At 37.9% G+C, this 23,017-nt stretch overlaps 1 protein-coding gene across 1 annotated transcript; it reads left to right on the top strand.

The window, feature by feature from the left end:
• The first annotated feature begins 427 nt into the window (after nucleotides 1-427).
• On the top strand, nucleotides 428-22,828 carry SUV39H2 (suppressor of variegation 3-9 homolog 2). Its single transcript, XM_040645383.1, has 5 exons — nucleotides 428-543; nucleotides 16,168-16,839; nucleotides 18,812-18,958; nucleotides 20,501-20,630; nucleotides 21,417-22,828. The coding sequence occupies exons 2-5, from the start codon at nucleotides 16,171-16,173 to the stop codon at nucleotides 21,521-21,523; spliced, it is 1,053 nt and encodes a 350-aa protein (XP_040501317.1). The 5' UTR covers nucleotides 428-543; nucleotides 16,168-16,170; the 3' UTR covers nucleotides 21,524-22,828.
• The last annotated feature ends 189 nt before the right edge of the window (nucleotides 22,829-23,017 follow it).

Here is a 23,017-nt window from a genome sequence, read left to right as displayed (position 1 = left end):
CAACATGCAGCCAATTTTGAGAACCTTTGATTTAGGAGCGTAGAAACAATGGTTAATAGGGCTCAGGTGGCTGAGGAACAGGCATGGGAGGTAAACCTACTCTGCACCATACAGCTCCCCTCTACATTTTGGATTTTGCACAACATTCAAGTAGGGCTGATGTGAAAGACTTAAAAAGCGTGGGAAAGCCTGATGTGCTTACTCCCAAATTAAGAGTTACACCACCCCATCGAGGTAGAGGGGCCGCTAATCCAGAGTACACCGCCTAGCCGGGACCGCGCGCCCCGCACCCCACAGGCTCCCCCGCCCTCCCGCGCGTCGGGATGGGACTTGGGGCGCATGCGCGCTCCCCGCTCCGGCCGGGGTCGACCTCCGGTGACGTCAGGACGCGTCGCGGGTTCCAGCCCCCAGCCCGGGCCCCCCGACTCCCGCGCCGGTCGGGCGGGGGCGGGGCGTCAGTCCAGCTGAGCTATCCCGTCAGACCGCGCCAGTTTGAATGAAAGCTCCTCAAGATGGCGGCGGCCGGGGCCGAGGCGCGAGGAGGTGAGGGCTGGAGAGCGGCACCCCTCACTGTCCCCCGTTCTCCAGGCAAACTCCCGAGGCCCGGGAAGCGGGGTCGGGATTCGCGGGCCTGCCGGAGAGTGACGCGGCGAGACGCCGCCTCCCGCCCTGCTGACACCTTGGCCCCCAAAGGCGCCCTCCGGGCTTCACCCTTACCCCGGTCCCTGACCCTTCTCACGCCACGGCCCGCTCGCTCCCCGCAGTCTCCCCCTGCGCCCCGCTTTCGCGGGGCCCGGTCCGCGCGCGCTGCTCCGAGGTCGGCTGTCTCTCGCTCCGCGGAGGTCCCGCGGACTCCGTGGCCCGGCCCCCGCTGCCCGTTGGGCCGGAGGCCCCTCCCCCCCTGGTCGCCGTGTGGAGGTATTCGGGCGGCCGCCGCGGCTCCTGGTAATCCCCGGGGGTGGGGGTGCTCGAGGGCCTGTGGGCACGCGTGTGGTTTACTCCTTTGTGGTGGTTTGGGCGGGACGTTTTGTGGTCGGGCTGGCTTTTTAACTGGGAAGCGCGAAGTACCCCGTGGTGTGAATGTGACCTCAGTATCAGAGGAAAAAAGAAATTGGGGCTGAAGTATGAACGCTAAGGAAATAAGTGAGCATACGCCCCAGTTCGGACGCACTAGAAGTGTAAATTCCGCGTCGGAGAACATCCCAGTAAGTGGGTGTTTGAAGACGTAGCCCCTGACTTACGGTAATTTTTATGCCCACCGGGAATTTGCGTGTTATTTATGTGGACGCCAGAGAATTAGATACCTAGCGTGTGTTTGTGCGCCTGCCTCTCGCGTGCACCCTCTGAAAGACTGGAATTTTCAAGGCATTCTAGAGTTTAAAGGTGTTTGCTAGCACTACTCTTGTCCACCTAAATTGTGAACTCATTATCCCCCAACTTTTCTTCCACTAGGGTTTAGTGTGAACCTAGTGTAGGGTTTTTGTAGTGGTAATGAAATGTTTAATCTTGCAAATGAATTATCTTCTACATTATTATAGCTAATCAGAATTGTTAACCAAGGGTTTGAGGTTTTTCATGTTCCAGTTTTTTTCCTCAGAAATAGCATTTCCGTCGAGGGTTGTCTTGACCCTCAAGTTAAACTAGATAAAAATGGTAGGGACAACAGACATACACACCTTGGGTGATATCCAAGAGGAACCTCCTTCGCACGTGATCAGCATAGTGAGGTTAACTTTACACAAAACATCCCGAAGTTTTTTAAACGGAAGGCAGTTAAGTGGTCATTTCTGTTATACCACTCTCCTACACCCAAACTACCACTCCACAGTAAGCAGTCACTCTCCCAAATATTTTTTTGGAGAAAATACCTTTCATTTTCTTGGTCTAGACTTATGAATCTTTTATAGGAAGCGGGGTGGTGGAGATCGTGCTTCAAGGTTTCTGACAATGAAGCCCCAGTGTGAGTTGGGGAGGGTGAGGGAAGGATATAGTCAGAGCTGCTGTGTGTTCTCTCTTCCTTGGAAATTACCTCAAAACAAAAGGTTATCACAACTACCTTGGAGAGCTACCGCGTAAAGCTTGAGTTTACTGATAGATTCTGTTTGGTTAATTCCACTTTACTCCCACCCTCACATTTTTGCAGTGAATCTGAAATCTGGAAAGATGGAAATATCACTAAAGTCATGTAGCTGGGTAGCTAGCAAAGGCTGGGGCAGAGGACCCTTGATTCTCTGGAGTGCTTACCGTAACACTAGCCATAAAACCAAATTTATTACATATTTCTAAACATCAGTTTGTGTTTATATGCTATATGGTAGCTTACTGTTTACAGAAATTTGAGAGTAAAATCTTCAGCACATTTAGTTACTGGCTTCTGTAAGGTTAATTATGAGTGTGTCTGATTTTTTTTTTTAAGTTTTGTATATGGATTATGTAAATTGAATACTCTGTTTTGTAAATCTTGGCTTTAAAAACAATACAGGAAATGAGTATTATGAAAATAAATTCTCCATTATTTGTTATAACTCTTGGGCTTATTTACCTTGATAATAATACAGCATAGGCAAAATAATAAATGGAGTTAAAATTTCATGCAGCATTCCAGAATGGGAAAAGTAGGGCATGTGATTGATGTATGACTATGTTACTGTAGAACTATATTTCAATTAGATTTCATTTCTTACTGTCCAACCAAGAGAAAGGGAGAAAGTTGTTTTTAATAACTTGTAAGGCTGTTTTAAAATACATTTAAGATATTTTTAATAACGCTATGTTTGTCTTAGAGATCTACATTTTATTAAAACCGATTATATTCTTTATATTCTATGTAGAATATAACTGAAAAGGTGAAAACATTATCTCTATTGACCTTTGCATCTATATGTAATTTTAAGAAAGCTTACGGACATGAAACTTTTTGTTCAGGTGGCTTAATAGAAATTAATTTACCTTAGTTAAGCATAGTAGGATAGAGACCCATGAAAAAAATCCAAGAAGACCAGTTTACCAAAATAGTTCTTTAATGCTTAACTTTTTCTTGAAGACACATAAATGGTTTCTTGTCTATGAATTTTCAGTCCTGTAAAATTGCCAGTTGAAGGGTGGGGATATAGAGATCTTAAGTTTTTCCTTTTTTTGTTTTAATTGAGTAGCTACTTCATTAGTAAAGAATTCTATTTTCTTATTGTAGCTTGGTGTGTGCCTTGCCTAGTTTCACTTGATACTCTTCAGGAATTATGTAGAAAAGAAAAACTCACATGTAAATCGATTGGAATCACCAAAAGGAATCTAAACAATTATGAGGTGGAATACTTGTGTGACTACAAGGTAGTAAAGGTAAGGCAAATATCTAGCCCCTTAAAAGAGACCTAATCAGACTTCAATTCAGTATTTCATATTTCTGTAACATAAAAAGAACCTTAAAAGTAAGCAAAAGCTCTTCTTAATGTTAAAAATTCTGAGCCATAATAAATTTATATGTCCTATCATCTGTATTGCCAAATAACATTGAGAGGATTTTGAAGCATTAAATGTTCTTGAATTAGAATATTTTAAGGTGCTTATACCATTCTACATCCAACTCTTGATTATCTCCATGTGGATTACCAGAGCAAATGTTTTATCTCATATTGGCTTCTCCTGTCATTCATTTTGTTCCTGAATCATATTTCCCCACTATCATCTGAAATAAACCTAGAAATTCAAACCCAATATTAATGCTATTGAATCTCCTCAGGAAGCATCACCATTTGTATGTCCTGTATCATGTCAAACTCCAGTTATTAGTGAGGTTTTGTGGTGTAATAGAATGGCCTGGAGTTCAGAGTGATTTCTGACCTTCAATTGGTACTTTGTGGCTTTCTCAAAGTCATTTAACCTCTCTGGGCCTCACCTGATTCCTGTTTCTCTTTAAAATGACAGGTTTGTTTTCCTAAGAGCCTTCCTCAATCTATACCTTATGATATATTTTTGAGTAATTCATCTTTCTGTAGCCTGCTCCCTCTCCAAGAACTCTTTTTTGGTCATTTATTTGTCAGTTCTTCCGGACAAATGAATTAGGAATCCTTCTCTTTCATCTTCCATATTGATTCAATCATTAAATCCAGTTCTTCCTTTGAAACAGCCATCATCTTTTCATATAACTAATTTCCCCATCTGGGATTTTATGATTAAGCATTTCACCTACACTCTTCAGCAACCATCAACCCCAAAACAGCTCAGTCACCTGCCATCTCAGAGTATAAACTGTGGCCTGACCAGTGTAGCGAAGAATATCCTATAATCCCACATATTGATGCCATTAAACCTTATTTCTAATCTCACTCCACTCAGTTCTATGTAAGGTTTTTATCTGTTGCTTTCTTTTCCCTTTTTTGTCAGCAATTTTTCTAACTTTTATTACTTTTCTGGACTTCTTACTCTATCCTTCACCTTCATATTCAACCACAGACAGGGAAGTACTTCCCTGTCTTCTACTTCCATGAAAAATAGGCTCCTTCAAGTATGAACTCTCAACTTACATTTACACCAATTATCTGTATCTTTGCTGTCACTGTTTTTCCTTTTTCTTCCTATCCTATCCCTCCCTGTTAGGACTTTGCTTCATCCATGATGTTTTTTTGTTTTGTTTTGTTTCGTTTTTTGTATTAAGCTCTCTTTTTCCATTGATTTCTCTCAGTAAAACCTATTCAGGTCTTCCCCAATTTTTCTTTGACCTTGCCTCCCCACTCAAGCATTCCTGTCTTCTACTTCATTTCCCATTAACTTTTTAAAACAGCTTTGTCAAGATGTAATTCACATACCATATAATTCACTAATTTAAGGTGTACAGTTCAGAGCCTTTAGCATACTCTCAGAGTTATTCTAAAGTTGACTGTGGTGATGGTTGCATTTTCATTATGCCAAAAAGAAACTCCACACCACCCAGCCACCACTCCCCAAACTTCCCCAATCTTCTTCCCCCACTAGCCCTAGCCAACCACTAATCTACTTTCTGTCTCTGTAGATTGCTTATTTGGACAATTCATATAAATAGAACCTTACAATATGTATGTGGTTCTTTGTGATTGGTTTCTTTCACTTAGCATGGTGTTTTCAAGATTTGTCCATATTGTAGCATGTATTAATACAGCATTCCTTTTTATTGCCAACTATTCCATTATAGGAATATAGCATATATAGTTTATTCCTCACTTGGACATTTGGGTTGTTTCTGTTTGGGGGCTATTATAAATAATACTCTTACGAACATTCATGTCGAGGTTTTTGTATGGGCGTGTTTTCATTTCTCTTGGATATATACCTAGGAGTTGAATTGCTGGGTCATACAGTTTCTCTGTGTTTAACCATTTGAGGAACTGCCAAACTTTTCTAAAGGGACATTCCCATCAGCAGTGTTACAAGTGTTTCAATTTCTCTACCTCCTTACCAACACATGTTATTATCTGACTCTTTGATTATAGCTGTCCTAGTGGGCATGGAGTAGTACCTCCTTATAGTTTTGATTTGCATTTCTCTGACGGCTAATGATGCCGAGCACCTTTTCACGTGATTTTTAACCATTTGTGTGTCTTTGGAGAACTGTCCATTCTGAACCTTTGCCCATTTTTTTAAATTGGGTTGTTTTTTTTTTAATTATTGAGTTGTAATAGTTCTTTATATATGCTAGATAGTCCCTCATGAGTTATACAGTTTGTAAAAATTTTCTCCTGGGGGGTCATCTCTTCACTTCTCCTTAACTTTTTAACCCACTTTATTCTGATTTATGCCCCTATCAGTGACCTCCTAATTCCAATATGAGGACCTCAAAGCTTACTCTCCTTCTTAGCAATGTCTGACACTGTTGGCCTCTCTCTCTTTGAAATTCTTTTGTCCAAGGAGAGACTGCCAACACTCATACTCCATCTCTACCATCTATTAGTTGAATAACTTTAGCAAATTACTTAGGCTCTCTGTGTTTCCATTTCTTCACTTAGAAAGTGAGGATAGATGTAGTACCCATCTCATAGGGTTATGATTAGCATTCAATGAGTCGATGTAGATAAATGCTTACAACAGAGACTGACCTGTGATATTCATATTGTAGAAGTGTTTTCTGTCATTGTTATTCACTTCTGTCTCCCCTCCTTTTTCCACCCGTTTTTCTTACTATTCTTCCTGAATCTCCTTTGTTGTCTCTTTTCTGTCCTTCCTCTGAAATGTAGATAACCTCCACAGCTCTGTCCTTGGCCCTCTTCTCACCTTGAAGTGACTCTGTAGATGACCTCTTTCTCAGTGGTTTCTGCTTCTATCTGTTTGACTCATGACTGCCAAATATTTGTAAGGCACCGACCTCTTTATGGACTTTATTTCAAACTGGACACTGTACAGGTTCCCAAATTCAACATATTCAAAACAGCACCTGTTTTCCTTTCTCAAATCTGCATCCTGATCTAGTAATATTCCCTATCTAAGCTAACAAAACCATTATACCTCCAGTTACCTAACCTTTTAAGTTCAGACATTTTTAGTTCTTCCTTTCTGCCTACCCTCTAATAGGTCATCAGATTATATTATCTCTGTCTACTTGTATTTTCCTGTTCATTCTTGCCGTACTTGAACAGCGTTAGCTACGTAGGGGTCTGTGCCTACATTGAGGGAGCTACCATTATTCTTATACAGGATTCTGAGTGTTGTCGTTAGGTTTTGGATAGCTTTTGCTCTTGGGTTTCCCTTTCGTCCTTCTCATCAATCCTTTTGGTTTCTTGTTTGGGGATAAGCACCCTTACTTGCACACTTAGGTCCCACCTTTCTTCTTCTTTCTAGCACAGATTACTTAATCTTAAGCCAGTATTATTTCAACATACCTCTCCGTTTTTTCTCTCTCCCCTCTCATGTTCAGGGCACATGAAAGATCATATGACTGTGTCCTTTTTTGTGTGTGTACCCCTCCATTTAGCTCGTAAGAGACACTTTTTCAATACCATATTTCTCAAAGCCATTTCAGATGTTACTAAAACACAGTTCTGGTTGTGTTAGGGTCTCGCTTTAGACCTTTTAATGGCCTGTCTACCAATCTAAGCTGAGACCTTTTGTACTGAAGTTCTTTATTATCTGGCCACCAACTATCTTTCCAGCCTCATCTCCTACTTTTTATTCACACAGAAGTACTTGTAAATTCTTTCATTTAGCTAAGATTTAATGAGCACCTACTGTGAGCTGGGCACCTTATGCCCTTTTGCTGTTCTCATCCAGTTCCCTCTTTGGGCTACTGTTGTTTCCCTTCTCTCCTTGACAGAATTCTCTCTGGCTAGGAAAGTTCAGCTGAAAGGTTACCACCTATTTTTGGCCTTCTTCCCTTCCCTGTGTCTCTAAAATTAATTGCTTTATAGTCAAGACTTAATAAGCATTGTTCTTATTATTCTAGAACTTGACACATTTTATAGCTTGGTTTCATACCTTCTCTGCTAAATTGTCAACCATTTAGGGCCAGGACTATGTCTTACTGTAGTTTCTAGTACATAATGGGTATTTAGTTAGTGCTTAATGAATTGAATTGGCTTTTGCATCAGTGATTTCTCCAGTCCTCACAATCACCAGTACACTAGATCTACTTACATTAGAGCAGCGGTCTGCTGACTAATAGCTCCTGTATCATCTTTCTATAGTCTCAGTAAACATTTGAGTTTCTTTTGTGTGTTAGGTACTACATTAGGCTCTGGGAAAAATAAAGATTAATCAGCAACTCTCTCACCTTAAGGAACTCACAGCCTGCTGGAAAGATGGACAAGTAAACCATCCACTGCAATATAGTGTAGTAAGTGCAGTGGCAGACTTCGTTACATATCTGTGGGAGGTTCACCAGAGAAAGCTTCCCAGGAGAAGGAATATCCCACTGAGGCCTAAAAAAGACAGGTACACTGTAACTCATGGTTTTAGTACAGACAATGGAGTGCTGGAATGTGGGAGTAGGACAGAATGAGAGATGAGTGAAGGAGCTTTCACAGCATTCTACAGCAATGGAGGATCACTTGAAAGATTTTAAAAAGAGTGATACAATCAGATATTTAGTTCAGAGAATTTTCTCTCTGCAGTGAGGAAAGTGGATTGGTGGGGAGGGGAAAGGCTGTTGCAGTGATCTGGGTAAGAAATTATAGTGCTTAGGGGCGCCTGGGTGGCACAGCGGTTAAAGCGTCTGCCTTCGGGTCAGGGCGTGATCCCGGCATTGTGGGATCGAGCCCCACATCGGGCTCTTCTGCTATGAGCCTGCTTCTTTCTCTCCCACTCCCCCTGCTTGTGTTCCCTCTCTCGCTGACTGTCTCTCTGTCGAATAAGTAAATAAAATCTTTAAAAAAAAAAAAAAGAAAGAAATTATAGTGCTTAAACTAAAGATGAAGAGAAATAGGTAATTTTTCTTTAATTATCATGGTTATAGAATGTACAAGTCTATGGTTTAGTGGTTGGGTAGGAATCCAGCAGTGAGAGATCCACATCTATGAAAACATGGGTTTCTGACTTGTAGTGGTGTAGATAACACTGTTTACCGAGACCCAGCAATATAGGAGGATTAGGAAAGGAGGACCAGGTTGGGTTAAGAGAAGAAGGTTGAGAACATTTAAGTGTAAGATATGTAAGGTATGTAGCTGAGAATGTGGCTCTAAGTTAAGAGTGAGAACTGGAAACAGATTTTTAAGTAATTGGCAGAAAGATAGCAATTGAAGCTCTGGGAATGGATATGGTTACCTGTTAATTAACAGATACCTATTGCCATCTGCCATGTCATATGCTAGACACTAAGGATCTCAGCAAGTAATGACACAGAGGTATGGTCCCTATTACATGGAGTTGATCTTTTAGTGAGGGTAGAAAACTTTAAATATAATTGTACAACGCACTTACAATTGAGGTAAGTGCTAATGTAACAGAAGGTTGTAACTTCTGGAGAAACTCGGCAGCAGTTCATGAGATATGGTGTTTAAACTCAGTCCTAAAGGATGGAAAGAAAAGTAGGGAACAGTCTGGAGGCAGAAGAGAGCCTGACTTCTTCAAGTAACAGAAAGTGTGAGTGGAACATAGCAAGAGGGATCAAAAGGAGGCTAGAAGGAAAGGAGGACCCAGAAAGTACAGCTCCCTACAGTCCAAGAAAAGATTTTGGACTTTATCTTAAGGACAGTAGGGAAACATTTAGTTGTTTTGTTTTGTTTTGTTTTAAAGATTTATTTATTTATTTATTTATTTATTTATTTATTTGACAGAGATAGAGACAGCCAGCGAGAGAGGGAACACAAGCAGGGGGAGTGGGAGAGGAAGAAGCAGGCTCATAGCAGAGGAGCCTGATGTGGGGCTCGATCGCATAACGCCAGGATCACGCCCTGAACCGAAGGCAGACGCCCAACCGCTGTGCCATCCAGGCGCCCCAACATTTAGTAGTTTTGAGCAGGGGAGTGACATGATGAAATGGATGTGTTGAGATGGTGTTCTGGCTGTTGGGCCAGGAATGGTTTGAAAATGGTTAGAGGCTATTGCAGTATCAAGCAAAGAAAATGTGAGAAGAGAACAAGGACTGATGAGTAGTATGGGGGGGTGAAGTGGGGGTTTCTTATGGGAAGAACTATCAAAGCAACTGAGACAAACTGGCAAGAAAGGTAGGAAGAAAACCAGAAGAATGAATCATGAAACCTGAGGGAGAGATAATGTCAGCACAATAGGGAAGAAGCCAGTGGGTCAAAGAAAAACCATGAGGGACCCATTGGATTTTGAGTAATGGAAGGGTCATTGGTGCTGTTAGAGCTATATTTGTGCATGGATAGAAGAAGCTGAAATAGAATGAATTAAAGACTAAATTAGAGGTGAAGGACACCTGGGTGGCTCAGGTCATGATCCCAGGGTCCTGGGGATCGAGTCCTGCACTGGGCTCCCTGCTTGGCGGGAAGCCTGCTTCTCCCTCTCCCACTCCCCCACTTGTGTTCCCTTTCTCACTGTCAAATAAATAAACCTTAAAAAAAAATAGTAGTATGAACAATGCTTTGAAGAAGGCGAGAAAGAGCTATGTAGGTTTTAAAGGTGTTTATAATTTTTTATTTAAAAATCTGTATAGGTAATATATGCATGTGATTTTAAAAATCAAATGTTATAAAAGTTGAACGTTCTTATACTGAAAAGAAATCTTCCACCCCTGTGGCCTTTAGTCTCCTGTCTCTCAACTTTTAGTAATTTATCCTGTCTTTTTGAAATTACATATTCCAGAATTTATATCTCAAAAGAGGTTTAGTTTAATTTTGCTTTTAAAAAATGAGGGAGGCTTAAAAAGCTAAAAATAAAAAATGAGGGAGGTTTAAATGCTGGTGAGAACAAGTAGAGAGGGAGAAACTGAAGAGACCGGAGAGGTGGGATAATTGATGGAGGAAGTACATCTCTTGTATCTGCATCCACCTTTTCTCTAGTTACATGTCCATGGAAGGGTGGAAATTAAGAGAGTTTCTGTTTTCTCTCTGCATTAGGAACAGAGGTCTAGTGCGGCTGAAAATAACGGGGAGGTAGTGGGAGATTGACCTTGAACAAAGTGGAGGAGTTCTGAAATAGCCAGTTTGGGAAGTGGAATGAGTGCTCACTGGGGGAACAACAGGACTCTTACTGTTGTGAGGTCATGTCAGTGTCCACTTGAACAAATTGTGGTAGTGTCAGTGCTGTATGGTTTTTCTGCACCATGTTCTTGCCATGTTCACCTTTCATACAGAAAAATTTGTGACAAAACTGTGAATACTCTTTATTAACATACTTAGCTCATCAGTGAAGAATCAGAATCCCCACGCGCATTGGTAAGGCTTCTCCCTTAATAAGCAAATATTAAGAAAGAAATATTACTAATCTTTGACTTCATAAAGTATCCAGGTAGTCCTTTGTCTCTAGAACCACCACTGTACTGCATGGCACATACTGGCAGAATTGTCCACATCTAACATAGATTAATATTCCAGAAAGACTGCACTTAGAGTGGTTTTTTAAGAACTGGAATAACAGAAATCGTTTGACTAAAATCCATATTTCAGACATCAGGAAAAGAGAACTCTTAAGTAAGACTTTTCCAGAGTCATGTTGCTGAGTTGTGTCAGTCTTGAAGCACTAGCCGGGGTCTCACAATTGCTACTCGGTCAGTTACTGGACTGAAAATCCAGTGACTTTCCATAGAACACTAGTGTTTTCATAATTAGATTCAGGCTGTTCTACCACTAATACTGAATATGATGATTTCAAAACTTGCAGGAGAAATTAGCTAACAGGAAGATAGTTTTTGTTTTTTGTTATATATATATATATACATATATATGTATATATATATATATATGTATACATATATATATAAAATATATACATATTTTAAGTTTTTGTGCTTGCTACCACTTACTGGCTATAGACAGCAGATGACAGAACAAATATTGAAAAAAACATGAATTACTATCCAGGTCAAACTTAACAGCTTGTATTTCTTTTAACGATTCATGTAGTTACTCTTGTGATTTTTTCATATTGCATACATGTTGGTAGTCATATTTTTTGTTTTGCATTCAGAAACATTTAGTCAAAGCCTAGGATATAGTAGGCAATTGTGCTTGGTTTTGGGGCTGTGAAGAGTAAGATTTCATTCCTCCTGGTCTCTGGTTAAGTTTAGACAGGGGAACACAGGGATTGGTAGTGATCAGTTCTTGGGCAGGCGAGGCAGGAAAGACTTCACAGGGTAGGTGACATTTGAGCTGACTTCTAAAGATGAGTAGGTTTTCCACACATAAAAAATGAGACCAAAATAAGTTCATTATGGAAATGTAAGAGGCCATTGTAATTAGAACTTTGTAAACAAAGGAGAAAGGGGTGAAAACGCCTGCTATGTTCAAGTACTAGCAGTCGCAGTTCAGTATGGCTAGAAGGTGGTGTGTGAATGGGGCCAGGATGGAAGACTGTGTTAGAGAGGCAGGCATCAGGGACCCAATCAAGAATGATCTTTGTTATAATAGGAAGTTTGAACTGCATTCTTTAGGCAGTGGGGGAGCTATTAAAATTTTTAAGCAACAAAGTAACAGAATGGTACTGTGGATTTCTTATTTTTATAAGAAAACTTCACTTTAGTAAAGATAAATTGGGGTGTCATCAGTCTGGAGGCAGGGAAACCAGTTAGGCGATCAATGCAGCAATCCCAGCAAGAACTGAAGGCCTGAAGTAACTAGAGCTATGGTAATAACGGTGGACAGGAACAAATATCTGAAGAAACTTGATGATGGATTGAAAAGAAAAATCTAGATTGAGCTCCTAGTTTGTGACTCATGTGACTAGGTAGATGACGGGTAAGATTACCCTTGATGGGGAACAGGAAAAAAAATCCATTTAGGAAGGACAGTGGTGAGTTCTAAGGAAATAGATGGCTATAAGAACCTGTTGGATGTCCAGTAGGCTATTGGATATATAGGGGCGCCGATAAAGTTTTGGAAGTTATCAGCATATAATTAACACCACTGGAGTGATGAGGTTGCCCAGAGAGCACTTAGAGCAAGAATTCTTATCCTCTGGAATCCAGATATTCTCCATTATCCAAACTAGTACGTACGTGACTTTTGTTAGGGGAAGGTCCATAGCTTTCTTCAGATTCTCAAAAGCGATAAACACTTATTGGAAAGGGGCCAAGGACAGAGCCCTGAGTATCTGCATTAAGTGGTGGGCAGTGATAGTAAGTAGTCTCAGCAAAGAAGGCAGTCAAGGAACAATAGTGAAGAGAGAAATGTGATGTCAAAACTTAAGTCAAGTAACATGAGGACTGAAGAGTCATTGGCTTGGGAATTAGAAGACTGATAAATTGTTTCTAATAAACAAGATGGAATCAAATGTATTTGTATGTAAGGAAGCTTCCCACAGAAACACCATGCCTTCTAAGAATTGTAAAAACCATTGGCCTACAAAAAAGTTCAAATGGCTCTGTCGAGTGTTCAAGGCTAAAATTTGCTCTTGCCTTGCTGTTACAGTTTAACCTCTCGCTTCAATATTCTGAACTTTAACGGTAGCCAAATCCATCTTTTCACTGTTTCCTGGATACTTCATACAAATCTTAGCTGCAAGCTTTTGCTGGTGTTTTTCATCCTGCCTGCCCTGTTCCCTACCCAACAAATCCTGTCAGTCTTTCACAGTTTAGTTTGTTCTGTTTTCTCTGTGCTCCTTTCTGGCTATATTGATTTCCTTCTTTATATCAGTGGTAATTATTGTCTTGTTTTGTCATTTAAAGTTGTACCGCCTTGGGGCGTCTGGGTAGTGCAGTCGTTAGAGCGTCTGCCTTCGGCTCAGGGCGTGACCCCGGCGTTCTGGGATCGAGTCCCACATCGGGCTCCTCCGCTGGGAGCCTGCTTCTTCCTCTCTCACTCGCCTGCTGTGTTCCCTCTCTCGCTGGCTGTCTCTGTCACATAAATAAATAAAATCTTAAAAAAAAATAAAAATAAAGTTGTACCGCCTTGCATTGCTACTTACTGTACATATTATTGCCTTCTTTTCCCAGTGAGATTTTACTCCTGAAGACTAGCACTGCCTTACATCTCATCACACCTCTAGTGGCTGAACTTTCACATACTTATTTTAAATACTAAAATATTTGAATGAATGGAACCTAAGCCAAATATAGTGGGGGGAAATGTGTTTAAGAAAAAATTCTTATGATGCATTCTAAATTATACAGGAGTGATTGATGGATCATTTTACAGCTGTACTCCATTTCTATGGGTAATCAAGAGTTGATTGCATATCAGAATAAAATACTGATATATATGAGGCTTATGAACTTTTTGGCTTTTATTTGGAATTTTTAATGAATTGAATTAATTAAATTTGTTAGGCCAAACTAATTTTTCTGTGCAAAATTATCAATTTTTCAAAATGGAAATATCTTTTTTGGATTTAAAGTAAAATGCACTTACTAAAATAAGTCCACAAAGTAGAAATAAAATATTACTAGTATTTTTATACTATTTTGCCAAAGGCACTCACGTTTTATAAACATCTTTACCACCTGTAAAGTAGGTACTGATGGGATTAACATACAAAACTTAGTCACTAACAATGCAGCTGGCTCATTACTAAACAGTATGATATGTTACTTTGGAAGCTGACTTCAGAGGCATGGTGGTACTGGTTTTGCGGAATGATAATTTAGTTTAATCATCTGATTTGAAGCCAGTGTTTCTGTTTCTTCCATTATTTGCTGACAATTTTAGGCATAATCCAGGGTTATGGTAGGAAAAACTGTAGCAGAAAAAAAAGGGCCAGAGTTGCATTACTTTATTCCAGAGTCAGAAAAATTTACAACTTGCTTAGTTAAGAAGTAGAATAGATATGTTAGATACTGCCACGTGGATCACATTATTGTTGAGCAGAGATCTACTAACATAAATCCTAAATTGGGAGAAATCTGTATTACACTTAGTGGGCCAGTTTGACTAACAAATATGTCTAAGCTTTCTTTTTTTCCCCTGAAATTACAATATGTATTTTCAAGAAAGTACACTTTTTGTGCATATCCTCACACCTTAATTTAACCACATTTTTTAAGCAGGTAAAGCATATTTTGACCCTTTTCATAAAGAAGGAAAGTTCTTTTAATTCCCAAGCAGTATTGCTTATTAAGTAGAATATACTAAAACACTGAGATGAATCACTGGGAAGAAAATAAACTTACTCACTGGCTGAGTGACTTGCTTCAGCAAAGCTGCCTCAGGGCTCTTTACCCCAGTTTGTGCCTCAGCAACATTTCCTAAATCTTCCAGTTATTTGGCATTAATAAATTATGAATAGTAAAACAAGTGTTATATGTATCCTTTATAATAAAAACTGTTAAAAATTTCAGGGAAAAGCAAATGTATCCTAATTAAGTTTTTAATCCATATCTATGATTTAAAATAAAAACTGTAGAATATACAGCTTAATCACTTTCATATTTTAGAATGTGGATATATGTGAGTTATTCCAGAGGACAAAGAAAAAAATTGGGGCTTTAGAATTTTTTTTATTACACACACTTAACTACCTTCTTAAAGAGAAACTTAACATAGCATTCCCTGATTTTAAGGGAAGAGAACCTAGTTAAGTCACTGGGGAAGGAAGGCAAAATTCTAGGGACCATCGTGGCCACAACAGCAGTCTGAGGGATAAATCAAAATGTTTGGTCTTTGGTGGCTTGAGTGCCTGCTACCTAATCCATTCACGGGTGAGTCTAAATAAGGTAAGAATTCTCTGGACTCGTGATGTCCAGTAGAAACAAATAAACTACCTATGTATAATTTTAAATTTTCTAGTAATCACATTAAACAAGTGGAATTAAACAGGTGAGACTGCTTTCAATAATATATTTAACTGGGGGCACCTGGCTGGCTCAATCGGTAGAGTGTGTGACTTTTGATCTTGGGGTTGTGAGTTTGAGCCCCACACTGGGCATAGAGAGGACTTTAAACAAATCAGTCTTTAAAAAAAATAATGTATTTAATCCAATAAAAGTAAAATATTTCAGTATGTAATCAGTATTTTTCAAATGTTAAGAAATATTTTACTTTTTTGTGTGTTTGGGTTTGTAATTCAGTGTGTGTATTGCACTTAAAGCGCATCTCAACTTGGACTAGTCACATTTCAGGTGCTTGATAGCTACATGCTGCTAAGAATGACTGTATTGGACACTGTGTCTGTAGAACCTGTAAGAGATGTGTACCCATGATATTGAGAAATAGAACTTGCATTATATCCAGTGTGTAAAATATTAAAATTACCTACCTTAGAGGATGCCTACATCTGTGCTGGCCAAGTGAAGCACTAACATAGGTCATAAATGGTTAGTTTTGAGACTCCCTGTTTCCATGATCAAGATAAATACAAAATACGACTTTGTTTAACAATTACTGTTTGGTAAAATATTCATGAATTTCAGTACTCTTATCTTCATGAGCAATTCTTTTACCTGAGCTCAAACATGCTACAACTAAATTCTGTACATAATATATGTAATATAAGGAAATAAAGTTTTGTATTTCATCCACTAGAAACCTCTGATTCAATATATTCTGAACTTTATTAAGAATGATGATAACGGCTACCTTATTCTTTAAGTTATTAAATTATTTTAAGTAATTAGGACTGTCATAATCTGATTTCAATTTTCTTTTATATTTTAAGGATATGGAATATTATCTTGTAAAATGGAAAGGATGGCCAGATTCTACAAATACTTGGGAACCTTTGCAAAATCTCAAGTGCCCATTACTACTTCAACAGTTCTCTAATGACAAGCATAATTATATATCTCAGGTAAACAAAGGCAAAGCAATATCTCTAAAAGACAATAACAAAGCTTTGAAACCTGCCATTGCTGAATACATTGTAAAGAAGGCTAAACAAAGGATAGCTCTGCAGAGGTGGCAAGATGAACTCAACAGAAGAAAGAATCATAAAGGAATGATCTTTGTCGAAAATACTGTTGACTTAGAGGGCCCACCGTCAGACTTCTACTATATTAATGAATACAAACCAGCTCCTGGAATCAGCTTAGTCAATGAAGCTACCTTTGGTTGTTCATGTACAGATTGCTTCTTTGAGAAATGTTGTCCTGCTGAAGCTGGAGTTCTTTTGGCTTATAATAAAAACCAGCAAATTAAAATCCCACCTGGTACCCCCATTTATGAATGCAACTCAAGGTGTCAATGTGGACCCGATTGTCCCAATAGGATTGTACAAAAAGGCACCCAGTATTCACTTTGCATCTTTCGAACTAGCAATGGCTGTGGCTGGGGTGTAAAAACCCTTGTGAAGATTAAAAGAATGAGTTTTGTCATGGAATATGTTGGAGAGGTATGTTCAACTTAACAACAAACAATGAGTGTGGAAGGCTTATGCTTTTTTTACATCAGTAACAAATATTGGTACATTTTTATATTACCATTTGCAAGGATGTAAAAATTTCAGGTTTGAGAAAAGGCTTCATTGGCATAGTTAGAAATACAAACTTGTATGTGAACAAAAATATATATCAAAATAGTCCTCTTTCAAAAACACCCATTCATAGTCATTGAAACTGGCATTTGTAAAATATGGCAACTATTTTTTACATAAAAGCCCTAAGAAGAGAATCAGATCTAAACACCTGCTGACCTTGAAAACTTTTAGATATAATTCATCCACTTGACTAAATATGGTTAAGTGCATTTGGCAAAACTCAAAATTGTATCAACATGATACTGTAGACAAATGCTTTCTGAGCAAGTGTTGTAAAATAAACTTAAAAGCATTTATTGCATCCATCAGAAAATCCAAACTCTTTGTAGCTTAGCTAGAGACTATCCTCTGAATTACCAAAGACTGAGCAAATTTATTTTTATATGTATAATTGTAAATATACAAAAACCTTATGTTTTAACTCCTTAATCCTCTCAATAACTCAAGGTAGTAGTGTTATCTCCATTATTATAGATGAGGAAACAGGCACAGAGAAGTTCAGCAACTTGCATGAGGTCACGTTGTAGTGAAGAGGAGCCAGGATTCAAAACCAGGGCTCCAAGATGAGTGCACTTTACCCCCATGCTACACTTCCTCAAACTGAGTGAAGGACTAAGCTGTGACTAGAAAATACAAGTTTGACTTGCGTATCTCAGGTTGTCACATCTGACGTTTTAAAAGTTATGTGGGATTAGGTCATGTATAATTATCTGTATTCATCTAGAATTGTGAGATTAAATTGGAACCCTATTTCGATCCTTCAATTTTTAGACCGCGGCAGATTATTGTAAATCACTCTCCGGGATACCAGATCTTGTATAATCAAATTCTTCTCTGTTTTGGCTTACTGAATGAAGTAGTTAAATGTGATTGACACCATGAATCACTTTAGACATTTTTGGTTTCCTAAGCTGAGCATCTTGGTAAAGCTGTGTTCTTAGAACTGTAGACAATAGTTTTGAGCTACAGAATTTCATGAAAACAGCCTACTCTACGGAACTGAACTTTCCATACAGTTGACTGCAGATTTAGCATGCTTTCTTTGCTGTATTTGTAACAAATTTCCATTTTTAACTGCACCGGTTAGAGGAAAACTAAGCTTTTAGAGTATCTTTACTTTTTTTTTTAAATTAACATATAATGTATTATTGGTTTCAGAGGTGCAGGTCTGTGATCCATCAGTCTTATATAATACCCGGTGCTCATTACATCACATGCCCTCCTTAATGTCCATCGCACAGTTACTCCTTCCCTCTACCCCACTCCCTTCCAGCAACCCTCAGTTTGTTTCCCGTGATTAAGAGTCTCTTATGGTTTGTCTCCCTCTCTGGTTTCATCTTGTTTTATTTTTTCCTCTCTTCCCCTATGACCCTCTGTTTTGTTTCTTAAATTCCACGTATCAGTGAGATCATATGATAATTTTCTCTGATTGACTTCTTTCGCTTAGCATAATACCCTCTAGTTCCATCCACATTGTTGCAAACGAGTATCTTTACTTGTAAATTTAGTTCTTTACATTCTGTTATGTCCTATAGAAAGCTATAATTGGGTAGCTTCTTGAACATCTGAATAAATTGGAAGGAAAGTAGTACAGTCTCAATTTGTTAATTGTGGGTTGTCCTAATTCCTGTCTTAAACAGCCTTGATTCTTTTGCAGTCATTTCTGCCCTTTCCCACTCTTCTAGAGTAGTTTGTGTGAATATTTGTTTTGATGACACTTTAATTTCTTTTTAAACCTTTGTAGGCATTAGTATGTGAATAATTTATGGATGAGTGTTTCTTCAGTTCAACAATAGCTATATAATATACTATAGTTTTTTCTTTTTAGGTAATCACAAGTGAAGAAGCTGAAAGACGGGGGCAGTTATATGACAACAAGGGAATCACATATCTCTTTGATCTGGATTATGAATCTGATGAATTCACAGTGGATGCAGCCCGATATGGAAATGTCTCTCACTTTGTGAATCACAGTGTAAGTGATACTTAAAGAATAGTCAGGACTAATCAACTTAGCATTGTTTTTAATGATTTTTCCATAGTTAAGGAATAATTATCTTTAAATTACTTACCCTTTTAATATTTCCAAAGTATTTTAATACAAAGACCTCTTCAGTTAGGTTATGGTATTATTGCTGTATTAGGAAAATTCAATGAGGTGCCTACCAAATACCATGCATTTTGCAAGAGTTTTTCTGTGTGTTACTTCATTTAATCCTTCCAAAACTCTGTACATTAGGTTTTGTCTTCATGTAGAGGAGGAAGTTAGTAAGCAGAGGAATTAAGAGGTAGAAAGGTTAGGAATCACATGCAACTGTACAAGTTAATATGTAACATGTTAACGTATTTATAAAATTTAAGAATTTGTAGAGTTATTTAAGTATTTAGGGCTATTTTTCTAAGTTACATGTTAGTATTTTTAATTCATGTTTGAACTTAGAATACAGCTGGAAACTTAACTGTAGAATTTTATACTCTATAAACTATTTCTAAAAATAAGGAAGATGAATAATTACTGGGTACCTACTAAGTGCCAGCAGATAAGGGTAAGTTATATAGCTGCCCATATAAGGAAGTAGGCCATGCTAAACTTTTGATGGGTTTTAGACCAAGAAACTAGTTTATGTTTAGTAGTGAAATGTCAGAGACCATCCTTACTGGTAGTTTTTTGATTGACTTAAACTTTTGCTTTAATTTTTTTTCTTGATAAATTGGAGATACTCTCAAAATAGATGTATTCTGGGGCGCCTGGGTGGCGCAGTAGTTAAGCATCTGCCTTCAGCTCAGGGCGTGATCCCAGCGTTCTGGGATCGAGCCCCACATCAGGCTTCTCCGCTAGGAGCCTGCTTCTTCTTCTCCCACTCCCCCTGCTTGTGTTCCCTCTCTCGCTGGCTGTCTCTGTCAAATAAATAAATAAAATCTTTAAAAAAAAAAAAGTTGTATTCTAAGGACAATTAAACACTTATTTTGATTTCTTAGGATGATTCGCTAGATGTTTCTTCTTGCATTGTCCAGAATTTAATGTAGAATTCTCAAAATATTAAACAATTCCAAACAGAGGTTAAAGCAATGAAACTCCATGCAGTATGAAATTTGAGTTGTATACTGCTGACTTGATTTTTTAAATAGTTATTCTGTTTCTTTATGCCTTACTGAAATGAACTACGTACAGGTGAAATTCATGTTACCTAGGGTTTACATGACAAGTCCTCAGAAAAGTTAAAAGGTTGAGACTAGATGAAACAGGATTGGTAAAAATGTTAATAATTGTTAAAGCTGCTGGGTGAATATATGTGGATTTATTATTTTCACTAGTGTTGTTTTATGTCTGAGATTTTCTCTAAGTGAAAACAGTACTTTTTAATTTGCATGCCTCAAAGACCACTAAACAATATACAATGTAATTTCTAATAGAATTTAAAAAATAATAGTCTGAGAAATTTAATATTTCATATGGCATGTAGAAGAGCCTGTTCATGTCATTTTTACCTAAATGGGTTCATATGTTCCTTTTCAGTGTGACCCAAATCTTCAGGTGTTCAATGTTTTCATTGACAACCTTGACACCCGTCTTCCCCGAATAGCATTATTTTCCACGAGAACCATAAATGCTGGAGAAGAGCTCACTTTTGATTATCAAATGAAAGGTATGGTTTTCAAGTACAGTTCAATTGGTGTTCAGTTGTTTCAGTATGAAGAATATAATCAGAGTAGGAAAAGACCTGAGTCAAAAGATCTGAACCAAGCAGATATTAAAGAAGAAAAAAAATGAGGCTATAAGAGTTTGTCATTTTACTCATGGTCACAAAGCTAATCTGACAGAGGTAAAACTAGAATCCAGGTCCGCCTGACCTTGAGCTGAGTAATGCTCTTTTCTCTGTATCACGTTGCCACACCTTTTTTTTCATGATTTCCATTCTGAAAGCTTATTATACATCTTTTCTCAATATTACTTGTATTTTAAAATTGTAAGGCGTACATTTCTGAATATTTACTAAGAGGTGTATATTCAAAAGATTGAAAATACGACTTAAATCACAAGTGAACCTATTCCATTCCTACTTGGATTTGGCTTTTTTTTTTTTTTTTTAAAGGGTACTTTTATTTGCTTTATTGTGACAATGCTTTTTCTTTCCTTTGTTTTTTCTAAGTATTAATTATAGGTTGTTACTATTTGGCCTTGCTTTATGGCCCTTAAGTAATGTATGAAACTGAATGATTGTGTATCAGATTTTCCGAGAAAGTTCCATCATTTCCAAAAGCTATTCTTTTAAGTATGGGCTAATAGCATAAGCTTTTCTCTCTTACTAGCCCATACCATCCTTTCAAGATAATTCATAATGATTTGTCTCTGAATATTCACATTTAAAATTTGAACTTCCTCCTGAATTGTCTTAACTCTTACTTCTGTATTTCTTTTTCTATGTAATCAGGTTCTGGAGATATATCTTCAGATTCTGTTGACCACAGCCCAGCCAAAAAGAGGGTCAGAACTGTGTGCAAGTGTGGAGCTGTGACTTGCAGAGGTTACCTCAACTGAATTTTCAGGAAATAGAGCTGATGATTGTAGTTTTGTTTTTTTCTAATGTTAACATTTCAAAAAAGTATTTGGTACTCTTCTCATATCATCAAGACTATATGCTATGTTAATTTACAGTTCATGTTTCAAACTATTGGCCAAATGTATTACTGATGCTTCTGAAGAGAAGAACACAGGGTCACATAGACTAATTTGAAATACACATATTTAGTAAATAGATACCAAACATGAAAACTATTTACAGATGAGCATATACATACATAAAAAGTCTGTGAAAAAAGAAATGCCTCCTTCAGTTTTTAAGCATTGAACTGATAGCGTAACAGTCACTAAGATCAAATATTCAAGCTGCATACACCTTGAATTCAGAGAAAGTTAATTCAGTTTGGGCAAGTATATACAAGTGCTATTTCTGTTATGTTGTCATTCCCATTGTTACTCACTGTACTTGTATTTGAGACAAACAGATGATACTGAATTATACTATTTTCCTACTTTAAGTAAAATATTGGGTCTTACTGATACAGAATTTTAAGGTTTAAAATTAAATATAAAAAAATTTAATTACAGCTTGATTTCATATTTTGAAGCAATCTAGACTGTTAGGAGGCATGTATGTCTAAATCAGTAATTCTTAAAAACTTTTATTCCCTTAAAAGAATAATTTCCCAAAAGCTCTAAAATTCTAGAATGGCTGCCCATTATGGTGCTTTGAAAGAATGGGGCTGTGGGACCATAGGAGGATTTTTTGGAGTGCCAGGCAGAGGAAAGGGAGCACTTGAAGGGCCCCCCTTAGTAACATGAATTAAGAGATCCAAGTTGAGTACCTCTGGTCTAAGAGTAAAACAAGCTACCGCTGAGTGCAGTTGCACTTAACAATAGTGTTTCATACAACACATTAATATTATATCTTCTGAATTTCAGGCAGTTTTAACATTTCCACCAAATTTAATTATTTTTATATTTCCTGCAGGCTCTTAAAATAATCTATATTTTGAATTGATAAATATTTTTTATACATGAATTTTTAAAATATGATAAAGCTAAACTTGGCTTGGCCAAAGTGTGTACCTGAATAATGAGAACTTTTTTTACTTGAACGATGAAGACTGAGATGGTAAAATATATTCCTTGTTTGGTTTTGGTTTTTGTTTTGTTTTCCTGCATAGTAAAACCTCAATCGGGAAAAAAATGTGTTTTCATCTCTGTCATTGTGGCATTTGTAATCATGGTGTCCAACGTGAAGGTAAATGCAGCGAGTAAATCTGGCTTTCAGTATTCCTAATTAAATTGTACCTAAGTTCATTGCCCCGTTGCTTTAATGACCTAAAATAAGTTTGGGTAAAATTGAACTGACTTTAAGAATGCAGCAGATTCAAGTATCTTCTTAATCCTTAACCTCTTTTTTGGGAGAAGCTACACTTTATTATGCATTATGTTGTTGCTACCACATGACTTTGCTCTTTCATAATATAGGGTAAATTCTTTACATGT

The sequence above is a fragment of the Ursus maritimus genome, unplaced genomic scaffold, assembly GCF_017311325.1.
Source record: "Ursus maritimus isolate PB19 unplaced genomic scaffold, ASM1731132v1 scaffold_31, whole genome shotgun sequence".
Taxonomy (NCBI): domain Eukaryota; kingdom Metazoa; phylum Chordata; class Mammalia; order Carnivora; family Ursidae; genus Ursus; species Ursus maritimus.
Note: the sequence above shows the minus strand (reverse complement) of the source record. Positions and strands in the feature narration are given on the sequence as shown.

Excerpts from the sequence above, each read along its gene's own strand:
- SUV39H2 (XM_040645383.1), top strand. The coding sequence starts at position 16,171 with ATGGAATATTATCTTGTAAAATGGAAAGGATGGCCAGATTCTACAAAT. Across the intron at positions 18,959-20,500 it reads CTCACTTTGTGAATCACAGT|TGTGACCCAAATCTTCAGGT; the intron begins GTAAGTGATACT and ends GTTCCTTTTCAG. Across the intron at positions 20,631-21,416 it reads TTTTGATTATCAAATGAAAG|GTTCTGGAGATATATCTTCA; the intron begins GTATGGTTTTCA and ends CTATGTAATCAG.